The sequence below is a fragment of the Tiliqua scincoides genome, chromosome 4 (genome assembly GCF_035046505.1).
Source record: "Tiliqua scincoides isolate rTilSci1 chromosome 4, rTilSci1.hap2, whole genome shotgun sequence".
Taxonomy (NCBI): Eukaryota; Metazoa; Chordata; class Lepidosauria; order Squamata; family Scincidae; genus Tiliqua; species Tiliqua scincoides.
The window spans coordinates 10,817,436-10,839,570 of NC_089824.1; the positions used below are offsets into that span (position 1 = coordinate 10,817,436).

The 22,135-nt window shown below is 41.4% G+C and overlaps 1 protein-coding gene and 1 pseudogene across 1 annotated transcript; one reads left to right on the top strand and one right to left on the bottom strand.

Annotated features, from left to right (window-relative positions):
- Nucleotides 1-3,362: 3,362 nt before the first annotated feature.
- LOC136647626 (potassium voltage-gated channel subfamily KQT member 3-like) lies at nt 3,363-17,828 on the top strand. The gene is made up of 7 exons (XM_066623269.1): nt 3,363-3,373; nt 3,956-4,143; nt 12,209-12,311; nt 13,727-13,858; nt 15,028-15,126; nt 15,912-15,996; nt 17,100-17,828. The coding sequence occupies exons 1-7, from the start codon at nt 3,363-3,365 to the stop codon at nt 17,826-17,828; spliced, it is 1,347 nt and encodes a 448-aa protein (XP_066479366.1).
- Nucleotides 4,587-4,703, bottom strand: LOC136650446 (5S ribosomal RNA; annotated as a pseudogene).
- Nucleotides 17,829-22,135: the final 4,307 nt, after the last annotated feature.

Here is a 22,135-nt window from a genome sequence, read left to right on the forward strand (position 1 = left end):
TTAGTGCTTTGCACCCCCTCTAGTTACGCCACTGGAAGGAGGCATGCTTTGCTCGGCGATTTTGCTTAATGGCTTAACGCTCCTGTTTTATTTTTTTTCCTCTCACCCAACTGTTATTTGGTTATGAACTTCAGAATTAGACAATGAGTAGGGGGAATGTCTGACTTGCATGCTGAGAAAAAATTGCATTCGGCTGCTGCATGAGTGGTTCTCAAAGCTTCTCTCAGTTTAGATGTGGCTACACTTTGCAGGCAAGAGTTAGTACTCTTTTCTTTCTATCTGACTCATGGATACATGAGTATTTTTTGTGGGGAACCATCCCCTGAAGATCATGTAACTTTTGGTATAAAGAACTGTGTTACTGAAAATGTACAAGATGGTCTAGTATTGTGGCTAAGAGCAGGGTTTGGAGTTATGTTCGTCACAGGGCTGCCACCACAAATGACAGCTCTTCACTAAGTTCTGTCCCAAACATGTAGTAAAACTTACCCAGGTCCTGAACTCACCGTTCTGTGTATTTCTCTGTCCTACTCCACATAACTGACTGAAGCATGCAGAGAAACTGACAATGTGTCATTGTCAGAAGCCATTTAACTATAGGTTACAGAGAAGGAGCACATAGCACAGACTGCCATCGTCAGCAGCACAGCTGTGCTTTTAATAATACTGAGTTTTGTTCTGAAAACAGGAGCTGGAAAGTCTCTGGTTCAGCTCTGTGTCACCTTGATCACAAACTAGCGAGGGGCAGTGGCATAGCTCGGATATTGAACACCCAGGATAGGCCTAAGTGAAGGGTTGGCCTGGCGTCTGCCTTGAAATCCCTTGGTGGAGGCCAGGTCTATGGGGATTTCAGGATGGAGGCCAGGTATACCCATGGCTTTGAGCAACCTCTCAAAGGTGAAGGCCTGATCTACCCATGGCTTTGTGCAGCCACTTAAAGCCTTAAGCCTTCACCTTAAGATCTCTGAGGGAGACCAGGTCTACCAGCTGCTCAGTGGTGCATTTGATATCCCACTTGTCACCTGGGGTAGACCCCTACCCCTGCCCCACCCTTGCTATGCTACTGACTAGGGGGCAACGCACACTGTTCTCTCAGTCTCCGCACACCACCTGGGACATAATATTGCTCCATCTTGCAGCGTTTAAATAAGAGTTTTTGACTATGGTATGTGAACTGCTCTGTGTGCTCTAAAGTGCAAAAAGTGTCATCATCAACAACAAAACATCTGACAGGGTTCATGCAGACCATGTAACCCTTGGCCATCCTCCTTCAAGACTTTCAAATCTTACTGGTTTTACAGTTTAAGCTCTACTGGAACATGGTCCAGTAATTGCTTTCAAGAACATTTTAAGCTCTGTGGAAGACTGGCTTGTTAACCTGTCCCTAGAAGAACAGGACCATGAGTTTGAATAATTGCAAACCTAAATGGTATCGGAGAGCTCCTTCTCCACAGTTTCATTCCCAAGGTCCAGTGATGGCCACCTCCATTCAGAAAAAACATAATGTGATGTTGCAGGAGTCAGCGAGTTCAAGCAGCAGCTGAGGTCCCATAGAACCTGGCCAAGACCTTGGCACTTAGTATCAATGGCTGCCATAGCCACTGACCCAATGAGAAATCAAGAACATCATGGGCAGCCCACTGCAGGTCATTGCTACACTGGCTTCATGCAGAAATAACTTTTCAGGACCTCCTAATCATCTTCACGTGCTCCTTCCTCCCCATTTCACTCAAGCTTACCCCAGAAGTAGCAGAGCACACACTGTTTGGACCAGTTAATGGAACCATTTATGAGCTATAGATTTGTATCGTTCTTTGCATTTGTTAAGTGCTATTAACACACTGCTACTTTACTTCTTATGTTGTTTGGCCTATCACTGGTTGCTAGTAATGATGTCTTTATGCTTCAGGTTCAGTGGCAGTGTGCAGGGAATAATTGGTGGGAGAATGATATGCTCTTCTTTCCTGCTTGTGTCCTTCCTAGGGTCGGTTGGTGGGCAGCTGTGGCTGGATTAGATGGGCCTTTGGCTGGATCCAGCAGGGCTTTTCTTATATTTTTATGGCTGTCTAACATGATGGAATTCCAATATTGTTTGACACCCTGCTTTGTTCATATGCTGTGTTGCCAGATGCAAGGGAGGACACCAGGATGCAGGTCTCTTGTTATCTGGTGTGCTCCTTGGGGCATTTGGTGGGCCACTGTGAGATACAGGAAGCTGGACTAGATGGGTCTATGGCCTGATCCAGTGGGGCTGTTCTTATGTTCTTATGTTGCCTGTTTGTAGGGATAGTAATGGACTTCACGCATAGTAGTGTTTCCAATTGCTACAAAGTGGGTTGCTTAAGGGTGTCCAAACCCATCGTGGACCCCAGTGTTACCACACATCTGACTAGCTGTGACATTATTGTTTACTGACCACATGGCAGAATTACAGTGACTTGCGTGATGGGCCTCTTCAGAAGTCTCCGTACCATAGGGATCTCATCGTGTGGTGACTTGAAAAGTCACAGCACAGGAGACAGTTAGCATGTGAGCACGCTAGCATGTGAATGTGTATGGAGTCCATTTGCGCTGTTGAGGGCTCATAATTGTGATGTTCCACCAGCGCTGAGCCCAAGAAAAAGCTTACTGATCAGGAGCACAGAAGTTACTCCAGATTCAGAGTGTGATCGTGGGTTGGAAGAAAGGACAGGCAGTGCCAGGATGGCAAGTGACAGAACAGAACCCCAAAATCGCACACGCAATTTTAAGTTAGACAGGAAGAAGAGGCCAGGGAATGGTTGGAAGGAAGGGATGGAATGTCGCAGGCAGTGAGTGAGCTTACTTGCTTGTCCCCTCACCACCACAGAGCACAAGTTCCCTCCAGCTGCATGGTTATCTGTTGCCCTGAAGTGCACTAGTTTTGATCAGGCAGCCAGGAAGTTGTCCTTAGCACATGAGTGCTTAGACCAGGGGTGTCAAACTCGTTTCAAACCAAGGGCCGACTAGCCATTATGATGCCTGCTGAGGGCTGGAAGTGATTTCATTGGGCAGGAAACGATGTCATTAAACAGGTCATAACCATAAGTAAGCACTTTTTCTTACTTAGGAACTCATTAGCTGCAAATGGCATAAGAGAAAACATGCAAATCTTGATCATATTTCAAAATATGGGAGAGCCCAATTTTCATGTGGGCTGCCCTTTCAGAAGTAACACCTCAGCACTGCTCATCAGATGAGAGCCTGAGGGCCAGATAAAAAGCTTCCACGGGCCGCATCTGGCCCCCGGACCTTATGTTTGACACCCCTGGCTTAGACAGTCATGAGAGAAAGAAGAGCTCAAGACCACCACCCCATTCTGGCAACACAGGAAGAAGAAGATCATGGCTCTCAGGCAAGTGGCAGGACCGAACCTCAGGCCAGTGGCATCACTAAGGGGGTGTGGGCTGCACCAGGTGATGCACACCGGTGGGGGTGGCACCACTACTCACCAAGGTTTTTAAAATCTTGGTATTTTCAAATAATACCATGATGTTATATATCGATTGATGTGTGCTTTCATGCAAAATGCAATGAAACAAACCTCATTGCAATGTCTCTATTCTATCAAAAGTTATAGCCAAAAAAACAACAACAGCGGGACGATTGTACATCACCACGCTCGCTGCCCAGGGTGTTGCCCTGCCCACTACACGGGTGGAAGTCCGCCATAGGGGTGATGCACTGGCCTCCCTCACCGGGTGACACACACCCTAATGACCCTACTGTCTCAGGGAGCCTCTCCTTCTCTCTCTTTTCTAACCATGTTTGAGGAGCTTCGCAGATACCGTCAGCTGCCATGTATACGTAGTGACCTCTATCACAAATCGGTTTGTTTGGGATGTGATGCGTTAAGAACGCCTTGACATAAAGGTTGATTTTACAGATTTACATTAAAATGAGGGGGGAAAATGATCCCTTTTCCTTATTTTTTTAGCCAAAAGCTGGGTCTCTTGGATCGGGTTCGTGGTACCAATACTAAAGGCAAGCTATTTACCCCTCTGAATGTAGATGCAATTGAAGAAAGTCCTTCTAAAGAACCTAAGAGTGTTGCCTTGAATAATAGGGAACGTTTGCGCACTGCATTCCGAATGAAAGCGTATGCATTTTGGCAAAGCTCAGAAGGTAAATGTTCAAGTTGAATTATTTTATTTGCTAATTCCTTCCAGATTGTTTTACAAACTGCCTTTGGTTCTTTCTTCCCTAGATTCCCTCTGATGTTTCAGCTAGATTTGTAATGAAATCTTGCACACGTCCTTAACTTGGAAAGATTCAGCTGTTTTATGTTGAATTTCAGAATTCTGACATCCTGTTCTGACTCTAAAATTTGAGGGACAGCAACAAAACTTTTAAATCTTAAATACTGACTGAGCAAAGAAAGGGCTGTGGTTAATTCAGCGATTTTCAACCTTTTTCATCTCACGGCACACTGGCAAGGCACTAAAATGGTCAAGGCACTCCATCTGTTTTTTGACAATTGACAAGGCACACTGTGCTGTCAATGGGGGGCAAACATCTCCCCCCCAAAAAATGGTTGGCAACCTTCAGTCTCGAAAGACTATGGTATAAGCCTACAGCACCCGGTATTCCCAGGCGGTCTCCCATCCAAGTATTAACCAGGCCTGACCCTGCTTAGCTTCCGAGATCAGATGAGATCGGGCACGTGCAGGGTAACAGTTGCTAGAGTATATGACCCTACTAATAAATGACCCTCTCCCAGGGGGAGGAGCTACAGTCTGGGCAACAAGACGCAGCTTTCATGAGCTCCGTCGGACCTTCAGCTTTGGGTACCCCTTCAAGGCTTTGGAGGGGCTATTTCTGACTAGGAGAAGCCAGGAAAGTGCTTGAGACTCCAGGTTAGCAAACCCTTGGGGAGAGCAACCTCTAGGGTTGGGCAGAACCTGTCTCTTCAGCAACGAAGTGAAGGAACTCTGTCAGCCATTAACTGGCAGAGGCTGCCTGGATTCCTCCCCTCCCCTCTATCGCTTGGACTGCAGTTCTAAGGAAGGAGAAAATGCTGTTTTTCTAATTTACGATCTGGAGGAGTGAGAACAGCTTTGAGATGTGGTGTCTTTGAAGAGGTAACTGGGCAGATGAAAAGTAGTTGCTTAAAAATTCTAAGGGGATCTTATTAATGAGGAGAGGAGGAGGAGAAGAGGTATCTGAATTCTTCACCCCCTCAGAAACCCACTTCAAAGACTGTGTGGTTTGAGTTTATTTACAATTATAAAGACTAAACAAGACTAATCAAGAGAACAAGAGTCTGAGAAAAAAAACAGAATGAACCTGCTCTGTTATGCACCAATCAACAACCAACAAAGAACAATTAACAGACAATTAAGGGATATTTGTAGCACCTTATAAGGATATCATGGAGTAGGAAGACATCTAGTGGGGAAATTATATAAGAAATATTTTGTATTATTGATAATTGATACTCTGGAACTAATTAGTTAAGCTATGCAGTAAAAAGGATTGTGAGAGGAGTTAAGTGAATTCGAGTGGATTATTTTGTTAAGTATTGAAGGATTATATTAGATTATATTAGAAAGAAGATAGTTACAATTTTGATACAATGTATCCCTCTTCTCTTTAAGAGGAGAAGAAGTAAAGGGGACTCTGAAGGAAGTTGAGTTGAAGAGACCTTCTATCTGCGTGGGTGATGAACAAGCATTAAACGGAGAGATTAATATTGTAAACATTCAGATTCTGATTTATTGAACTGTTATAGTAGATACCTGCATAAGGCTGATAGATACTGGTCTGCGTACACTATCTTTGGTTTTCTACTCATCTTCCTTTGTTTTAATATATGATGGAGCACTCTAGGAAAGAGTCAATAAAAGGACACAAATCATCTCCAACCTTGAGTTCAATGATCCAGACAATGCTGACTCTTGAGAAAGAAAGAAACCAAGTAGGAATTACAGATTTTCTTAGAGACTTTCATGAAGAGTCAAGGCAGATGCAGACTCACATTTCTGATCCAGATAAAAACCTGATGGGGAAACTGGACCAATTGTCAATTAAACTGAAAGAGATGGATGAGATGGCGAAGGAGACACGTAAAAAAGTCAATAGAAATCAGAAATAGGTGAACAGGGTGAAAGAACAGGTAAAAATTGACCAGGCAAAGATTGAGCAACTCACCCAACCTGTTGAAACCGCAGAGCAAAGAAACCAAACGCTAGAAAGAAATGTGATGCTGCTGGAGCTTGAACAGGCAAGATATATGTTGCGCATTCAGAATTATCCAGAAGGAAAACAAGAAGATATCAGATCAACAATTATACACCGGTTAGAAGAGCAAACTGAGATTGAGATAGTACTTCATGAAGGAGGACTACAAGTAGTGTATAGACTTAGATCTTTACACGCAAGAACTCACAATTTCCCAAGAGAAATAATGATGAAGTTCACACAGAAAAGAGTGAGAGATATGGTCCAACAAGCGTTGATGGAGAAAACATTAACTGTTGGGGGAAACTCTGTGAGAATTTTAAGGGAAATCCCATGGAGTATAAGACAAAACAGACTTCAGTATAGGACCCTCACATCATTTTTGAGAACAGAGAATGTGAGATACAGATGGCTACAGCCAGAAGGTTTAGTCTTTACATATCAATTAAAAAGATATAATATCACTTCAATAATGAAAATGAGAGACTTCCTGAAGACCTTCAGAGAGGATGAAGAGGAACAAGACTCTCCAAAAGATGTAAGTAAAAATAATAATGGTGGAAGAAAAAACAAAGAGACCCTGGAGGACACAATGTATTTAGAGAAAGAATTAGAAGAAAGATTAGATCATACTCTAAAAGATGAAGAAGAGGAGGAGGAGGAAGAAGAGCAGGATGATGAATGAAAAGAAAGAAGTTACTAAAACTAAACCACAAAGGTCCCAACCAAAGAGAGAAGTGAAAAGAAAAAAGAAAAATATAGAATAATGATGCCAGATACCCAACTTGATATTTTATCTATCAATCTTAACAAACTAAACTCACCACAAAAGAGAAAGAGGATATTCCATCAGTTAGAGAAAGATCATAAAGATTTAATAGCAATTCATGAAATCCATATATTGAAAAAAAGATTGGATGCTTTTACAAAACAAGAAATTAGGCAAACTTTTTTTTATGGCAGAAACAAAAAAGAAGAAAGGTTTAGCCCTATATATTAAATGTTGGTTGAATCCAAAATTGATTTATGCAGATGAAGACACCAGAATATTGATGGTAGAAATTATGTATTTGGAGAAGAAATTATTAGTGGTAAATCTATATGCTCCTAATGATTCACGTGAAAAATTTTATGAAAAATTACGTAGGAAGTTGTCTCCCTTGCATGAATATGACCTGATTTTGCTGGGTGATTTTAATTCGACATTTGACATGAATTTAGATAGATCAAATAAGAGGAAAAAGAAAGGAGGAAACTTACCTAAATCTTTTTTACAACTGGCAGAAGAATTTAATTTGATTGTTACATGGAGCGTTCACAATCCAGAAAAAAAAAATACTCTTTTTTCAACACGTCATAAAGTATGGTCCAGAATAGATATGTGTTGGATTACAGCAAAGACAGATATATTTGAAGCAGAAATATTACCTTTGCAGACCATAATGCAATTAGTTTAAAACTTAATAAATCCTGGAGGAAAGGGCTCTGGAGATTTGAACATTATTGATATGAAAGAAAAGAACTTTGTAAAATTAGCTAAAGAAGAAATGAGTTGGTTTTTTTAAAATAAATAATCACCCAGAAATAAGACCACAAATTATTTGGGATACAAGCAAAACATATTTTAGAGGAATTATGATGAAATTTTCAGCAAGGAAAAAGAAGAGGGATAATCAATGTCTTAAAGAACTAACTTTAAAACTGGAGAAGAAGGAGCAGGAATTCCAAGAGAATCCATCTAGAGAAGAATGCCAAGATAACAGAGACTCCAACATGAGATCAGAGTTATAAAAATGGAAGAAATTGAGAAAAAATTAAAACTAATTAAACAGAATTATTTCAAAAATGCAAATAAACCTGGCTAGCACATAGACTGAAAAAAGAACAACAGAGGAACTTTATAAGCAGCTTGATAGATGAAAATGGAATTGAGAAACATAAACCCTCAGAAGTTAAACTTATAATAGAAAAGTTCTATCAACAACTATATAAGAATAAGAATATAGACCTTAATCTGCAAAAGGATTACCTACTTAAAAATGATACGTTAAAACTGACATCAGAACAGAAATTCTGGACCAAAAAATCTCCATGCAAGAATTAACAGAGCAATTAAAAGACAGAAAAATCAGAAATCTCCAGGACCAGATGCAATTCCAGCTGAATATTATATTTGAAGAGATTATACAATTACCATTTAAGAATTTGGCTAATGATATCTGGGAAACTGGAAATATACCGGATTCATGGAAAGAAGCATTAATTACGCTAATACACAAACAAGATACTGAAAAGATAGAAATTAGAAATTACAGACCGATCTCTCTTTTAAATGCGGACTATAAGATCTTTGCATCAATATTAACTGGAAGATTAAAGAGTGTCCTGCTACAAATAATACATCAAGACCAAACGGGCTTCTTACCAAAACAACACCTAAAAAATAATGTTATTAACAATATAATAGAATATTTTGAGGCACACCCAGAGAAGAAATTAGGATTAATCTTTGTAGATGCACATAAAGCATTTGATAGAGTAAATTGGAATTTTATGATACAACAAATGCATCAGGTGAACTTTGGACCAAAGTTTATAAAGATAATAGAGATCGTTGGCAACCTTCAGTCTCGAAAGACTATGGTATCGCACTCTGAAAGATAATGGAGAAGATATATACAAAACAGACAGCGAGATTAAAGATAAATGGTGACACAACAAGAAAGATAGAAGTCCAATGGGGAACAAGACAAGGATGTCCTTTATCTCCATTATTATTTGTTTTAACTCTGGAAGTATTGAACAATATAGTAAGGGATGAAAGAATTGCTGGAGTGAAGGTCCAAAAAGAAGAATTTAAAATCCAGGCGTATGCAGATGACCTTACTTTCATTCTTGACGATCCAAAGCAGTCCTTAAAATATTTAATAGATAATTTGACAGAATATGGAGAAATGGCAGGACTGAAGATAAATTATGATAAAATGAAACTACTAGTGAAAAACATTGGAAAACAAGAGAAACAGTAAATACAAGAATTTGGTATCACTACAACAAATAAAGTGAAATATCTGGGTATTATCTTAACAGATAAACCCAGTGCATTGATGAAAAATAACTATTTAAAGTTAATGATAGAGATTAAGAATGACTTAAAAAGATGGAACAGGTTGAATTTATCGTTGTTGGGGAGAATAGCAACAATAAAAATAAATGTGTTACCGAAAATATTATTCCTATTCCAGACAATTCCTGTGATATTAAAGAAATTCTTTTTCCAAGAATTGAATAAAGTTATGGCCAACTTTATTTGGCAAGGAAAAAAAGCAAGAGTGAAGATGAAACTATTGCAAGATGCTAAAGAGCGAGCTGGCCTTGGAATGCCTAATGGGGAAATCTATTATTATGCAGCAGCAATGAACTGGATAAAAGACTGGGCAGAATTGGAAAAATTTAGAGAGTTGAAATTAGAATTACATGATTTGCGGATTGGTCCTCATGCTTTTATGATTTATGACAAGGCCAAGTACCACAGTTACTTCAAACAACATTTGATATGAAGGGCATTGTTATTTGTTTGGGAACAAATAAGATATAAAGTTTATGGGAAAATCCTGAGATGGGTCAAACTGTTAGAAATTAATACAAAGCCAATGTGGATACGGGAATCACAAAATAAGAGCTATGACGACTTATTAGACAATAAAACAGATCTTTATTCAAAAGAAGAGTTATTGGAGAAAGGGATTAAATTGGATTGGCTGACAGAATTACAAGCAAAAACAAGATGGATGGAAGACAAAAAAGAAGGAATCTACACAGTGGAAGCAGAATTTGATAAAATATTTCTATCAAATGAGGAACACTATATTAAGAAGATGTACCAATATTTGTTAAATATGAAAATGGAAGATGAGTCGGTAAAAGAGGTGATGATCCTGTGGGCAAAGAATATTGGGTGTAATATAACAATGAACAACTGGGATCAGATCTGGAAAAGAAATATGAAGATAATCAAAGCAATAACGATGAAAGAGAACATCTATAAAATCTTTTACAGATGGTACCTATCTCCAGATAGACTTGCAAAAATGTATCCTGGCATATGCAATAAATGCTGGAAATGAAATTAGGCGAAAGGATGTTTTTACCATATGTGGTGGCTCTGTCCTAAGGCAAAAGAATTCTGGAGAAAAGCACATATAAATATTCAAAATATTTTTAAATGTGTTATACCTTCTGAACCAGAGATATTCTTGTTGAATATTTTTCCCGAAAGCTGTAATAATGATACAAGACATATTTTGTTGTATACAACTATTGCAGCAAGATTAATCTATGCTCAGATGTGGAAGAGCTCAGAAATTCCCATTATAGATATGTGGATTAAGAAATTATATGAGATTATTGAAATGGATGTCTTAACTGAAAGATTGAAGGATGGTAAGATAGAAACAATACAGCAATTATGGAACCCGCTTTATAGATGGATAGACAAATGATTTAAGAGTCAATTAAGTAAAATTGAAATTGATGAAAGTAAACGTATTAATGTTTATGACAATTATAGACAAGATTAGAATGAATTTTTGTTAAATTTGTATTAACATTATAGAATGGAGGAAAGCAGTAATTAATTTTTTTAATTTTTATGGTGATTTAAAATGGTAATAACTGCAGTTCTGCGAATTCCCAATGTTTTCCCCTTTGTATTACCTTTAACCCATGTATATTTGGTTCCTTTTCCCATATCTTTACTCAATAAAAAAAATAATAAATGACCCTCTCCCAAATACCCACAGCACACCTGGGGATCATTCGTGGCACACTGGTTGAAAATGGCTGGGTTAAGTACTGACCCTTTTAGCTGTCTATCTGTAATTTGGCCTATATTTTGGTAATGCGATTACTTTAATGAACACTGAGTTATTGGAATGAAATCAGGAATTGATTTCCTGATTTCCAGCACTGAGAAATTGGAATGAAATGAATAATTCTGTGTCTCATATTCAAGTTCCAGCTCGATCTCTGTGCCCATTTTATAAGGGACTAGATAGTGTTAACGCAAAATACAATGTGATATCTCCCTTGAATAGTGAGACACTGCAGTGAAACTTGGTTGACCTATTCAGGACACTGTCCATGCTGCACTTGAAGGACAACCCTAGTTCAGTACCCACACATATTTAAAAGAGGGGGAGGGGGAAAAGCTAAAGAATTGCAGTCTGGAGTGATTCAGGCCCATGTGGACATTACCATCTGATTTTGCTAAGCATTGAACCACCCCTTTGATGGTATTCTTTGAACCTTGCATCAATTATCTGAGAATAAATACTCCTTGGTACTGCTGTCTTGAACACCATTAACACATTTTGAAACTGCTGCTCAGCCACCCTTAATGTTGATCAGATTACATTTAACATACTTATGTCATAGTTTTGTTAATGCATCCCAGTGAATTGAAGTTTGTAAAAGAGCAAATTTTTAAGACCGTCTTTAGAAGAAAAAAAAAATTATGGTGCAGACTGACATCCAGATGAGTGAGGGCCCAATCCTATCCCAATTTCCAGCACCAGTGCAGCCGCAATGCAGCCCCGAGGTAAGGCAACAAATGTTCCCATGCCTTGAGGAAGCCTCTGTGACTGCCTCCCCACCACAGGATGCAGTGCATGCCCCATTAGCACAGCTGCACCAGCACTGGAAAATTGGATACGATCGGGCCCTGAGTAGCTAAAAGGGTCACTGACTTCTTCACTGGTGGCTTGCAGAACTTTTGAGAGTCTTGGGTTTGATATGTGGTAACAATATCATGAGCACACATGGGCTGGTTTGGATGATGTTCTGATTGCCAAACTGGTTCCTTGCCCACAGCACACACATCTTATCTCATGGGACTGGTTGGATGATCAGAGTGTCACCCAAACTGGTTTGCTGTATGATCGGCTTAACATTGTTCTGAAGTCTTCTCTATCTTTCTTTTTTCCATGTGGGTGATTGGGTAACTTTTTAGATGCTGGAACTGGAGATCCTTTGGCAGAAGATAGAGGGTACAGTAATGAACTCCTCATCGAAGACATGATCCCCACACTGAAAGTAGTTATCCGAGCCGTCAGGTAAATTTCATGTGTGTTGCCTTCTGCCTTTGTTGATGATCACGTTCTAGGAGAGCCTGGATCTGGAGACATCAAATGAAGAATCTGAAAGGACAACTTATCTTCATCCCAGAAATTTGTAAAGAAAAAGTTGACCAAGGGACTGTGCTGGATTTGAAAGGGAGTCCGCAATGCCATGTGCAAGGTCTGTGCAGCTAGTGCTTTCAGTGATGGGTTCTATGCAGCCTGTGCAGCTAAGATTCTTTGGACATAATATGTTTGATGAATATTTCAAATTTAATGACTCTGTTATCATAAACATTCAATTTTTAGCTGCATTTGCATTTGTCTTTCAGGGAAGCTGCAGGTACTGCACTTTGTAATAGTCCAGTGTTTCCCAAACTGTGGGTCACAACCCACTGATAGGTCGTGACCCAATGTGCAATGGAATGTGACCCCATGTGCACTGGAGAACACTTCCGAGTCACACTGGGCCTGCCACTCACTCCATTGGCCTCCATGGGCCCCAGAATGTCCCGTAGAAGCAACTTCTGGTTTTCAGTAGCAAGTCATTTCTGATTGTTTCTGCAGAGCGTTCTGGGACCCACAGAGGCAAATGGAATGGGTCAAGGGCATGACCTGACCAAGAAGTGGCCCCCAGGGGCTCCCAATAAGGCATTGTGGCACTGCAGGGAACATTGTGTCATGATCTACTGTGGAGGACGTGGTGGGTTACAGCACTGAAAGGTTTGGGATTGCTGCAATAGTCTAAATCAGGGGTGTCCAAAGTTTTTGGCAGGAGGGCCACATCATCTCTCTGACATTGTTTGGGTGGCCGGGGGAAAAAAAGAATTAATTTACATTTCAAATTTGAATAAATTTCCATAAATTAATATACTAGAGGTCAAACTTATATGAATGAATGAAGGTCTTGCAATAGCTCAAGGCCTATAAAAGGTACAAACAAAGTAAGGCCAGCCTTTCCTTTGTTGCCGCTGCTGCATCACAGATGTGAAACAGCAAGCAGTGGAGGGAGCCATCGTCCCACAGCTCATGCGAGCAGTCAAACAGTTGGCCATCACGCTGAGAGCAGTTACGTTGTGCCAGTGTGGGCTCCAGCAAGTTTCTGGAGGGCCAGAGGCTCATTGGAGACTGGGGTCTCCCTGAGGGCTGCATTGGGAGTCCTCAAGGGCTGCAAGTGGCCCCAGGGCTGGGGTTTGGGCACCCCTGGTCTAAATGGATTATTAGATTCTTATGAAATAGTTGGTTTTCAGCAAACTCAACTGCAGGTTATGTTATGTTGTCCACTGGACAACTTTATATTGTAATGACAGGTTTATGTTGGGCACCAGTCTGAACTGAACACCTTCCTCTACTACAGTCGCTGAACCAGCAAAGGGAAGTCCTGGTATTAAAACATTCCCTTTTCCTATCAGAATACTACAGTTCCGCCTCTATAAGAAGAGATTCAAGGAGACTTTGAGGCCTTATGATGTAAAGGATGTGATAGAGCAATACTCAGCAGGACACCTGGACATGCTAACCAGAATCAAATACCTTCAAGGGAGGTAAGGGACACTGAAGGCATAGTTACTTGGTTGGCAGGGGTGGGCACAATGGTTCCCATTATGAATTAGGGAGCTTGGTAGGGTTGCCAGCTTATTCATGAGCAATGCCTTTGGCCAGCTGCAGGGCAAGCAGGTATGCAGAAGGTACAGCCTTCTATAGAAAATACAATTGGGCAACAATAATGGTATCTTTCCAAGGGCATCCAAACCTTTCACAGGGATGATTATACTTTCAGCAGAATGAGCTCACAATTTCACATTCATTAACTCAGTAATCCTTATGACAACCCCATAAAGTAGGCCAGAATTGTCATTTTCATATGATGGAAGAAGGCAGAACGAACAAAGCCAGGCATTCTAAGCATGGAGGAAGTGGTTTTAACTCACATTTGTAAATGGTTCATGCCCTGTTCATATATGTGAATAGGCCAGATGGTGGCAGTGGAGAGCATGCGTGTAGGTTTCACCCCTGCACCAATGTGCCCCTGAAGCCACAACCTCAGCCCCCTACACATGTCACATTTGTCAGCCACAACACCCACTACACCAGGAAGAGATCTTCCCCACAGTCTGGAAGGATGCCCAGTGTCCTAGAGATCATAGCAAGGATCTTTCCCCTCTACACTTGTCATTGCAGACAAATGCTGTCAGCATGGGGAATTGCACTGTGTCTGGGAGCAATGGGATGTTTTTTCTAGGTCAGGGCTCATTGGCAAGCTCTTGCCCTCCCACTGTGTAATTTCATCCATTAACAGGGCTTCAGAAGGCAGTGAATATATGTTTTATCTCACTTAAAATACCACATCCATTTTTGCCCTAAATTGCTTTGGGCCGCCTAATTTGTCCATGCAAAGGTGAGGTATGAATCTAGCACATTCTCCAATGTTCAATCTCTTTGCCGTTGCTCTAAACTAGTTCTCATTACAGTGCAGAAACCAAGAAAACAACCCTGTTTGCTTTCTCCAGGTTCACCTGAAGCTGACCTTGTTTATTTATTCATATCCTGCTTTTGACCAAAGTTTGGTCCATCAAGGCAACTTCCAATTCTGTAAAACAAAAAAGGGGATTTTAACATAGTTATCTGACCCAAGACCTTGGGATGGGTTATAAATTGATTGGATGAACAGATCACAGGCCTTTCATCATGTCCTATCTTTGTCTTCTTTCAGAATAGATATGATTTTTGCACCTGGACCTCCATCCACTCCCAAGCATAGGAAATCCATAAAGGGAGGAACCTTCTCTTACCCTTCACAACAATCTCCAAGGTGAAATTATTCTGTGTCCAGCGCATTGATAACAGGCTTACACATTTCCATCTTTCCCCCCATGCATACTGTCTGGGATCTGGCCTTGGACCTGTGCCGACACAGTTGACAGGGCTGTTAGCATGTGCCAAAGTGGAGGTGTGCCTCGTAACTTGACAGGCCAGCATTCAAGGCCAGATGAGGGAGGCAACAACAGAACAGTAGAACAAAAAGCATCAAACATGCTATGTTAGATCTAATGGCTTGCAGCAGCCTGATGGATGTACAAATCTGAGCTGATCTCTGTGCCATTCAGTTGAAAATAGTGTGCAATGGGAACTCAGTTATCCTTGCCTTTAGATCAGAAAAATGCACGGTAACACCAGTATCCAAACCAGCATGACTCTGGGACCAGTGCTTCTTCATTCTAAGAATAACGTGGCAGACAGAGGACAGAAAGCAGACTGGGGATGGGGAATTTCTTCAGCGCAGGACCTGAACTTCCCCAGCCTATCTGAAACACAAACCCCCTCTATGGGGGGGATCCCCAGTAGCCAGATGTGCTGACCTGGCCCAAGGACATTGCTCTCTCTCTTCAGATTCTGAGGACTCCTTTGAGGGCCTGCATGGAAGCCCCCCCCCCCCAAATACCTAGTCCCCTTTGATGCCTGGAACAGGATACATATGTACAATTCAGAAAAACATGCCTCTCATGAATATTAGATATCTGCTTCTGTCAATCATTTGTGAAGCAGAAATCATAGGGATTTTACCTGTCCCTAACCTAGATCCTTCCTCATTTTTAGGAATGAACCCTACATAGCCAAAGCACCCACAGTAGATCCTGAAGACCAAAGTATGATGGGCAAGTTTGTCAGAGTTGAAAGACAGGTATGAAATTGTTAGCTCTTGGCATTATGTCTTTCTTTAAAACGGAGCTTTGTTTAATTTTTGTACTGGTGGCCTTTTTTCCCCCCTCCCATCCAAACTCTCTTCAGGTTCGGTTCATATCTAACTCCTTGGTCTTCAGCCCTTAACAGCCCTTAAAGATGCAGAGTTTGCCCAATACTCAAAATTATTTAATTCAGCAGTTCTCAAACTCTTCGGGAAAGTTTAAGAACCAGGAAGTGTTTGCGGAGGAGGTGAGGGGGCGACAGTGTGATTGCCACGATCACCCAGCTGCCGGGAAGGAAAGGGATTATTGAACTTACCTGGAGATCGCTATGGCTTTCTGAAGGGTCAGGGGAGACTGTGACCCCTTCTACTACCCACACTGCACCTTCAAAGTGCTGTAAAAAGCAAAGAAAAAAAAACACACTTCTGGTTTTTGTTGTGAAACCAGAAGTGGTTGTTTTATTAAAATATTAAAATATTTTTTATTTGCGTTTTACTGTACTTTGGAGGCAGAGTGTGGGCATCAGATGAGGTCACAGGTTCCTTGTACCCTCCGGAGAGCCATAGCAACCCCCAGGTAATTTTTTTTTTTTTAAAGACCCTTTCCTACCCAGCAGCAGCGCAATTGTGGTGATCATGTTGCTGCCGATTTCTTGGTCACTCCCATTAAGGGGGAATGGCCTTCTTCCAGTTCCCTGATGGGTTGCAAAAACCAGTTTCAGAACCACTGATCTAATTTAATTCAATTTAAACGAATTATTTATAGTATTTGTTGAAAATACGATCTAGTAATAGCTCTTTTTCTTCGGTATGTTTTGTTCATTTTACTTTACACTGTTTGCTTTGTGTATGTTTAATTTAACCTGGCCTTATTCCTTTGTATATTTTTAAATAACTAATAAGTAAAAGAAATTTACCACGAGGCAGAAACTGAGATATACAGGTAAATGAACCTTAGTGTAAAACCGGCACAGACCTTGAGTGTGAAAGTCTCCTCCCCCTCACAACCTACTATGAAAGCTCCTCTTCATGGTTGGCCATCACTTTCAAAAGTGATGGCCAGTTCACTATTTTTCACTCTGGTGGCTGTTCTCTTTCAGGTCCATGACATGGGGAAGAAACTGGATTTTTTAGTTGATATGCACATGCAACACATGGAGCAGCTGCAGGTCCAAGTCACTGACGTGTGTCCTTCAAAAGGAACTTTATCCCCAGCAGAGGACAACAGATATGCTGAACTGAAATCCATCCTTTACAAATACTCGGAGCCTTCCGTTCCTGAATTGCCTCTAAGTTTCCACCACGTTCCAGTGAACAAAGTGACTCCTTTTGGTTTCTCAGTGCAGGATCCTGGTGGCGGTTCACTCTCATTGCCACTGGGTGGGCAAAACTCGGGTAGGTTTCAGACCACACCATTCTCGACTTCGTATGCCGAAAGGCCGACAGTTTTGCCTATCCTTACGTTAATTGACCCCCATATTTCCTACCGGTCCCCATCCGGAGACCTCCAGAGCCCACCTCCAGACAGAATCTCTTCAAAGCAGAAACACAGCTTGACGAGAGACAGCGACACCCCTTTATCCCTCCTCTCTGTCAACCACGAGGAACTTGAACGCTCACCAAGTGGATTCAGCATCTCCCAAGAGAGAGATGATTTCCCTTTTGGGCCCAATGGGGGATCAAGTTGGATGAAGGAGAAGCGCTACTTAGCGGAGGGCGAAACAGACACCGATACCGACCCTTTTACCCCAAGTGGCTCTATGCCTCTCTCTTCAACGGGGGACGGGATTTCTGATTCAGTATGGACCCCTTCAAACAAGCCAGTTTAAAATTCTCCATGGGGGTGGGGGGATGGGGCGGGGTGAGGAGTTGCTGGCTGGCTGGCTTCATCTTGTAATGTAAACATAAAACTTTGTATATCTCACTATACACCCAAAGCTTCCTAGCTCAAAAACAAAACACCAATGGCTGCACTGCATGCTGGTATTAGTGGTAGTCATTCTGCACCATTTCATACGGTTGATTATAAAAACACGGTTTTGTTCATGCTGCCAAAACTAAGCGGCTTAGTTTTGAGCATGGTTTTGCATGACTTTACACTATAAATGGTACAGATAATTTTCTTCTGTGATTTAAAATAGGGAAAACGATGTCCTTCGGTATACCAGTGGTTAGGTCAATGCCGGACCAAAAACCGTAACAGTGGTACATGCTACATTTTTGTAAGCAGAGTGAAATCAAAAATTAGTTTCCAGAGCAATGCCCTTTGCAGAATATATGTTTATGGAATATTTCCTCCCAACCCGCAACCCCCCATTCCCTCTGGCTATCTAAACCTCAGTTACTCTTTCGGTTATTGCTGCTGTAATCATGTGTGTCAATTCTGTTCATCGAAATTTCTGTTTATTTGATTTTTTTTAATATATCCTTCTGAGAACTGAATGCTGATATGTTTATAAAGCCATCAGTTAAATTCCATTGAACTCAACAAGATTTAAGCATTTACATACGCTTAAGTTTCATTGATTTCAGTGGGGCTCACATTTGCCGAACATGCTTTAGACCAGGGGTGTCAAACTCGTTTTATTCAGAGAGCCGAAGTTAGCATTCAGGGCACCTGCTGAGGGCCGGATGTGATGTCATTAAACAGAAAGTGACATTATTAAGCAGCAGATGGCCAGAAATCAGCACTTTGTTCTCACAAAACACTCGTTAACTGCAAATGACAATACCAAATCTTGATCATATTTCAAGATATGAGGGTGCCCAATTTTCATGCAGGCTGCTTTTCAGTAGTAGCACCTAATCACTACTCAGCAGCTGAGAGCCTGAGGGTCGGATATAAAGCTTCCGGGGGCCGCATCTAGCCCCGGGCCTTATGTTTTGACACCCCTGCTTTAGACTGTGCCATTGCTTCTATCACCTATTAGCATCCATTCCAGTTTTCTGTTGCTTGAGATTCCACTGGTTTCAGTGGAATTCTCCAAGATGTTCCCAGTGTCTTTCTTATCTATGGCTCTGTGTGTTTGGAAGTATGCTTTCTAAATAGAGATCACCATTGTAATCATGGGAAATAAGCCTGCCTCCATTAGTGAATCTCTCCAAATCCCATTGAACTTGAGTATGTAACTGTACTCTAAAGTTCCATTGACTTCAATGGGATTTGCATGCATTCAGTGTCTCTGTCACATACAATGAATGGTTAACAACTATTATCTTGCTGTCTGGTCTAAGCCCATATTGTACAAAAGGAGTTCATTGCACTCATCCTGGAGTTTTCATCTAGGAATTGTGTTGAATCGGATGAACAATCTCCTTATTAAACCTTACAAAGCGACTCCATTAGGGCCGCAATCCTATACACACTTACCTGGAGTAAATTCCATGAAACTCAGTGGGGCTTACTTCTGAGTAGACATGCATAGGATTTCACTGTAGGAAATGGTTTAAATAACCTAGCTAACTGCAGCACAATTTAAATACCTTCCTACTGTTACTAAAAATTGGCACCCAACAGAACACAGCAAAGGTTGCGTCACTGAGATCATCAGCAAGCAATTTAATTCTTGTACTGCCAGTGTCTCTACCCAATAGCCTGCCCAAATGATATAGTGGCCCAGGTACCTGTGTGACTCTTCTTGTTTGCAATGCATCTAACTTTGCATTGAATGACAATTTCATTCTGAATGAATGACAATTTCCCGTGCCTCAGTTTTCCCATATGTTAAATGGGGCTAATTATACCTCACCTTGGGGAATTCTGTGAGGCTTAAGTTGTGCATTTCTCTGAAGCCCTTGCAAGTCCTCAGTGCAAGGGCACTTAACCTTTTCCTCTCTGATGACCTGTGGCCTGTCCATTCATTTTGAAGCTCACTTACATGACTGCTGGTAAGGCACTAGTTTTTTTTCCTCCATCATATGTCTATTTGCAGAGGAGTAATGCCCAGTTCAGACACCTACTGAACTAGCACTGCAATTCATGTGGCAGAAGAATGAGTGTGTGCTTCTCCCTGCCAAGACAGCCTACATCACGTAACATGGGAGGTGGGTACTCCATGCAGAGGCCCACACATATGGCCCTTCAAAGGGGGAAGAGAGTGTTGAATTGAGCTTTCAGGCATACAGGCCTCCACATGGAGTGATTTTGTCATGTGTTACTTGAAGTGGGTGGAAAAGAGGTGCATGCACACTTCTCTGCCAATCAGATTGTGTCATCTGCTCAACAAGAAACTGAACCAAACCTCTGGACTGGCACACACCCTTGTTGGAATGATCATTTAGGAACTGTGTGATGCTGTTTTTTTTTTTTTTTTTAACTACCAGTGGCTGTTGCTCTCCCTTGCTATTCCATGAACCACAACAATTAATACCTCTTCATGAGGTTTGGTTATGTAAGACGCTATTGGAATTAAGAGCTCTGTTAATATGCTTCTGTCATCCTAACTACTGCCCCCAAATGGCTTTCTACTCCTTCCTGGGTTGCTGTTTACAAGTAATGCCAATGAGTGCAATGTTCTTTGAAATTATGAATAGGGTTGATGCATTCCTTAACACAGGAAAGAGCTATTTTAAATCCCAGTGATAATGTCTGGAAATGTGACTTGTATCATTCAACAAAATTATCTTTCTTGTGGTACAGAGGTGGACTGATGGTGCATGTGACACTCCTAATTTTGGCCCTAGAGAAAGGCAGTTTTCTACATCTCATCTCTTCTTGGGGGCCGTGCACAATATTGCTCAGTGTGGAACAAGTTAACATTTGCACATCTGGTCGGTGGGATCTTGTGAAGAAAATGGGATTTTTTTTAGGTAACTGTTTCAAGTGTCCTTTTATAAAAGCAAAGGCATCAAAAGGGGGGTGATGTTAATTTCACTTAATGGATTAGAAGGCAGAAGGTAACCAATTCAGATCTAAGCATATTCTTGCCAGTGTAGGCTTTAGATCTGAATTACAGGCATGGCAGATGCTACAGGGTATCCACTTGTGGGTGCGCTTGACCTCTGTTGGGGGTAATTATCAGCTGCAAGGATCCTGATCTGGACCCCCCCCCCCAACTGCAGTCCCAATCCATGGCTGCTCAAACTGGCTGCTTTTTAATATTAAAAAAAAAAAAATCAAGCATCCACTTGAAAATTATGTGCTTAAGGTATTTTGACTCATATATTGTATGTCTCATTGAGCTTGACCAGGAAATTCTCTTATTTCTATGCTGGAATTGAGGGCTGATTCAATCTTTTTCTATCCATGATGACTAAAAACGTACAAGTAAATCAATTTAGCAGGTCAACGAAGAACCAGTTTACATGTTATGGCTGTCACATGGACTTCGCTTTGAATTGCTTCATGTGGATGCTGTATTTTCTTGGAAATAGCCTCAGTGATCTTCTCCTTACTCAGTTCAGCTTTGCTTCAGGAAGCAGAAAGCAGCTGGACCAGTGTCAACGGGCTCGAAATGTACAAAACTACGGGCTAAGCTTTGTAAATATGGCAGCACATCAGCTAAACCGCACTGCCACTTTGGAAACCGGGTAAAACTGCAAGAGCAGTATTAATTCTGTATCATTACATGGAGGGAGGGTCATTCTTTCGACTGGGAATGGTCAACATCTATCCCCCAGGCAGGCGTGGCACCTATATTTTGCTACTCAAACTGATATTCTCATGGTTGGCTTTAGGTACAGTCCATGGCATCACTAGGGGGTGTGTGGGCTGCACCAGGTGACATGCATGGGGGGGTGACACCACTCCTGGCCGAAATTTTTAAAATCTTGGTATTTTCAAATAATACCCTCATGTTATATATCATTCAATGTGTGATTTCATGTAGAATGCAATGAAACAAACCATGTTGAAATATCTCTATTCTGTCAAAAGTTATAGCCAAAAAACCAATGGAGATGGGGGGGATGGTGCATACCCGCCTAGGGTATTGCCCCACCCACTACATGGGAGGAGGTCCATCATGGGGCTGATGCGCTGGCCTCCCATACCAGGTGACACAAACCCTAATAATGCCATTGGGTACAGTGTTAAGTGTTTACTTAATGCTGGGCCTGAAACAAGGGGATGGATTTTATGAACATGTCGCGCTCCACAAAACACATGTCCTCTTGGATCCCTTTGCCAAAGGTGTGA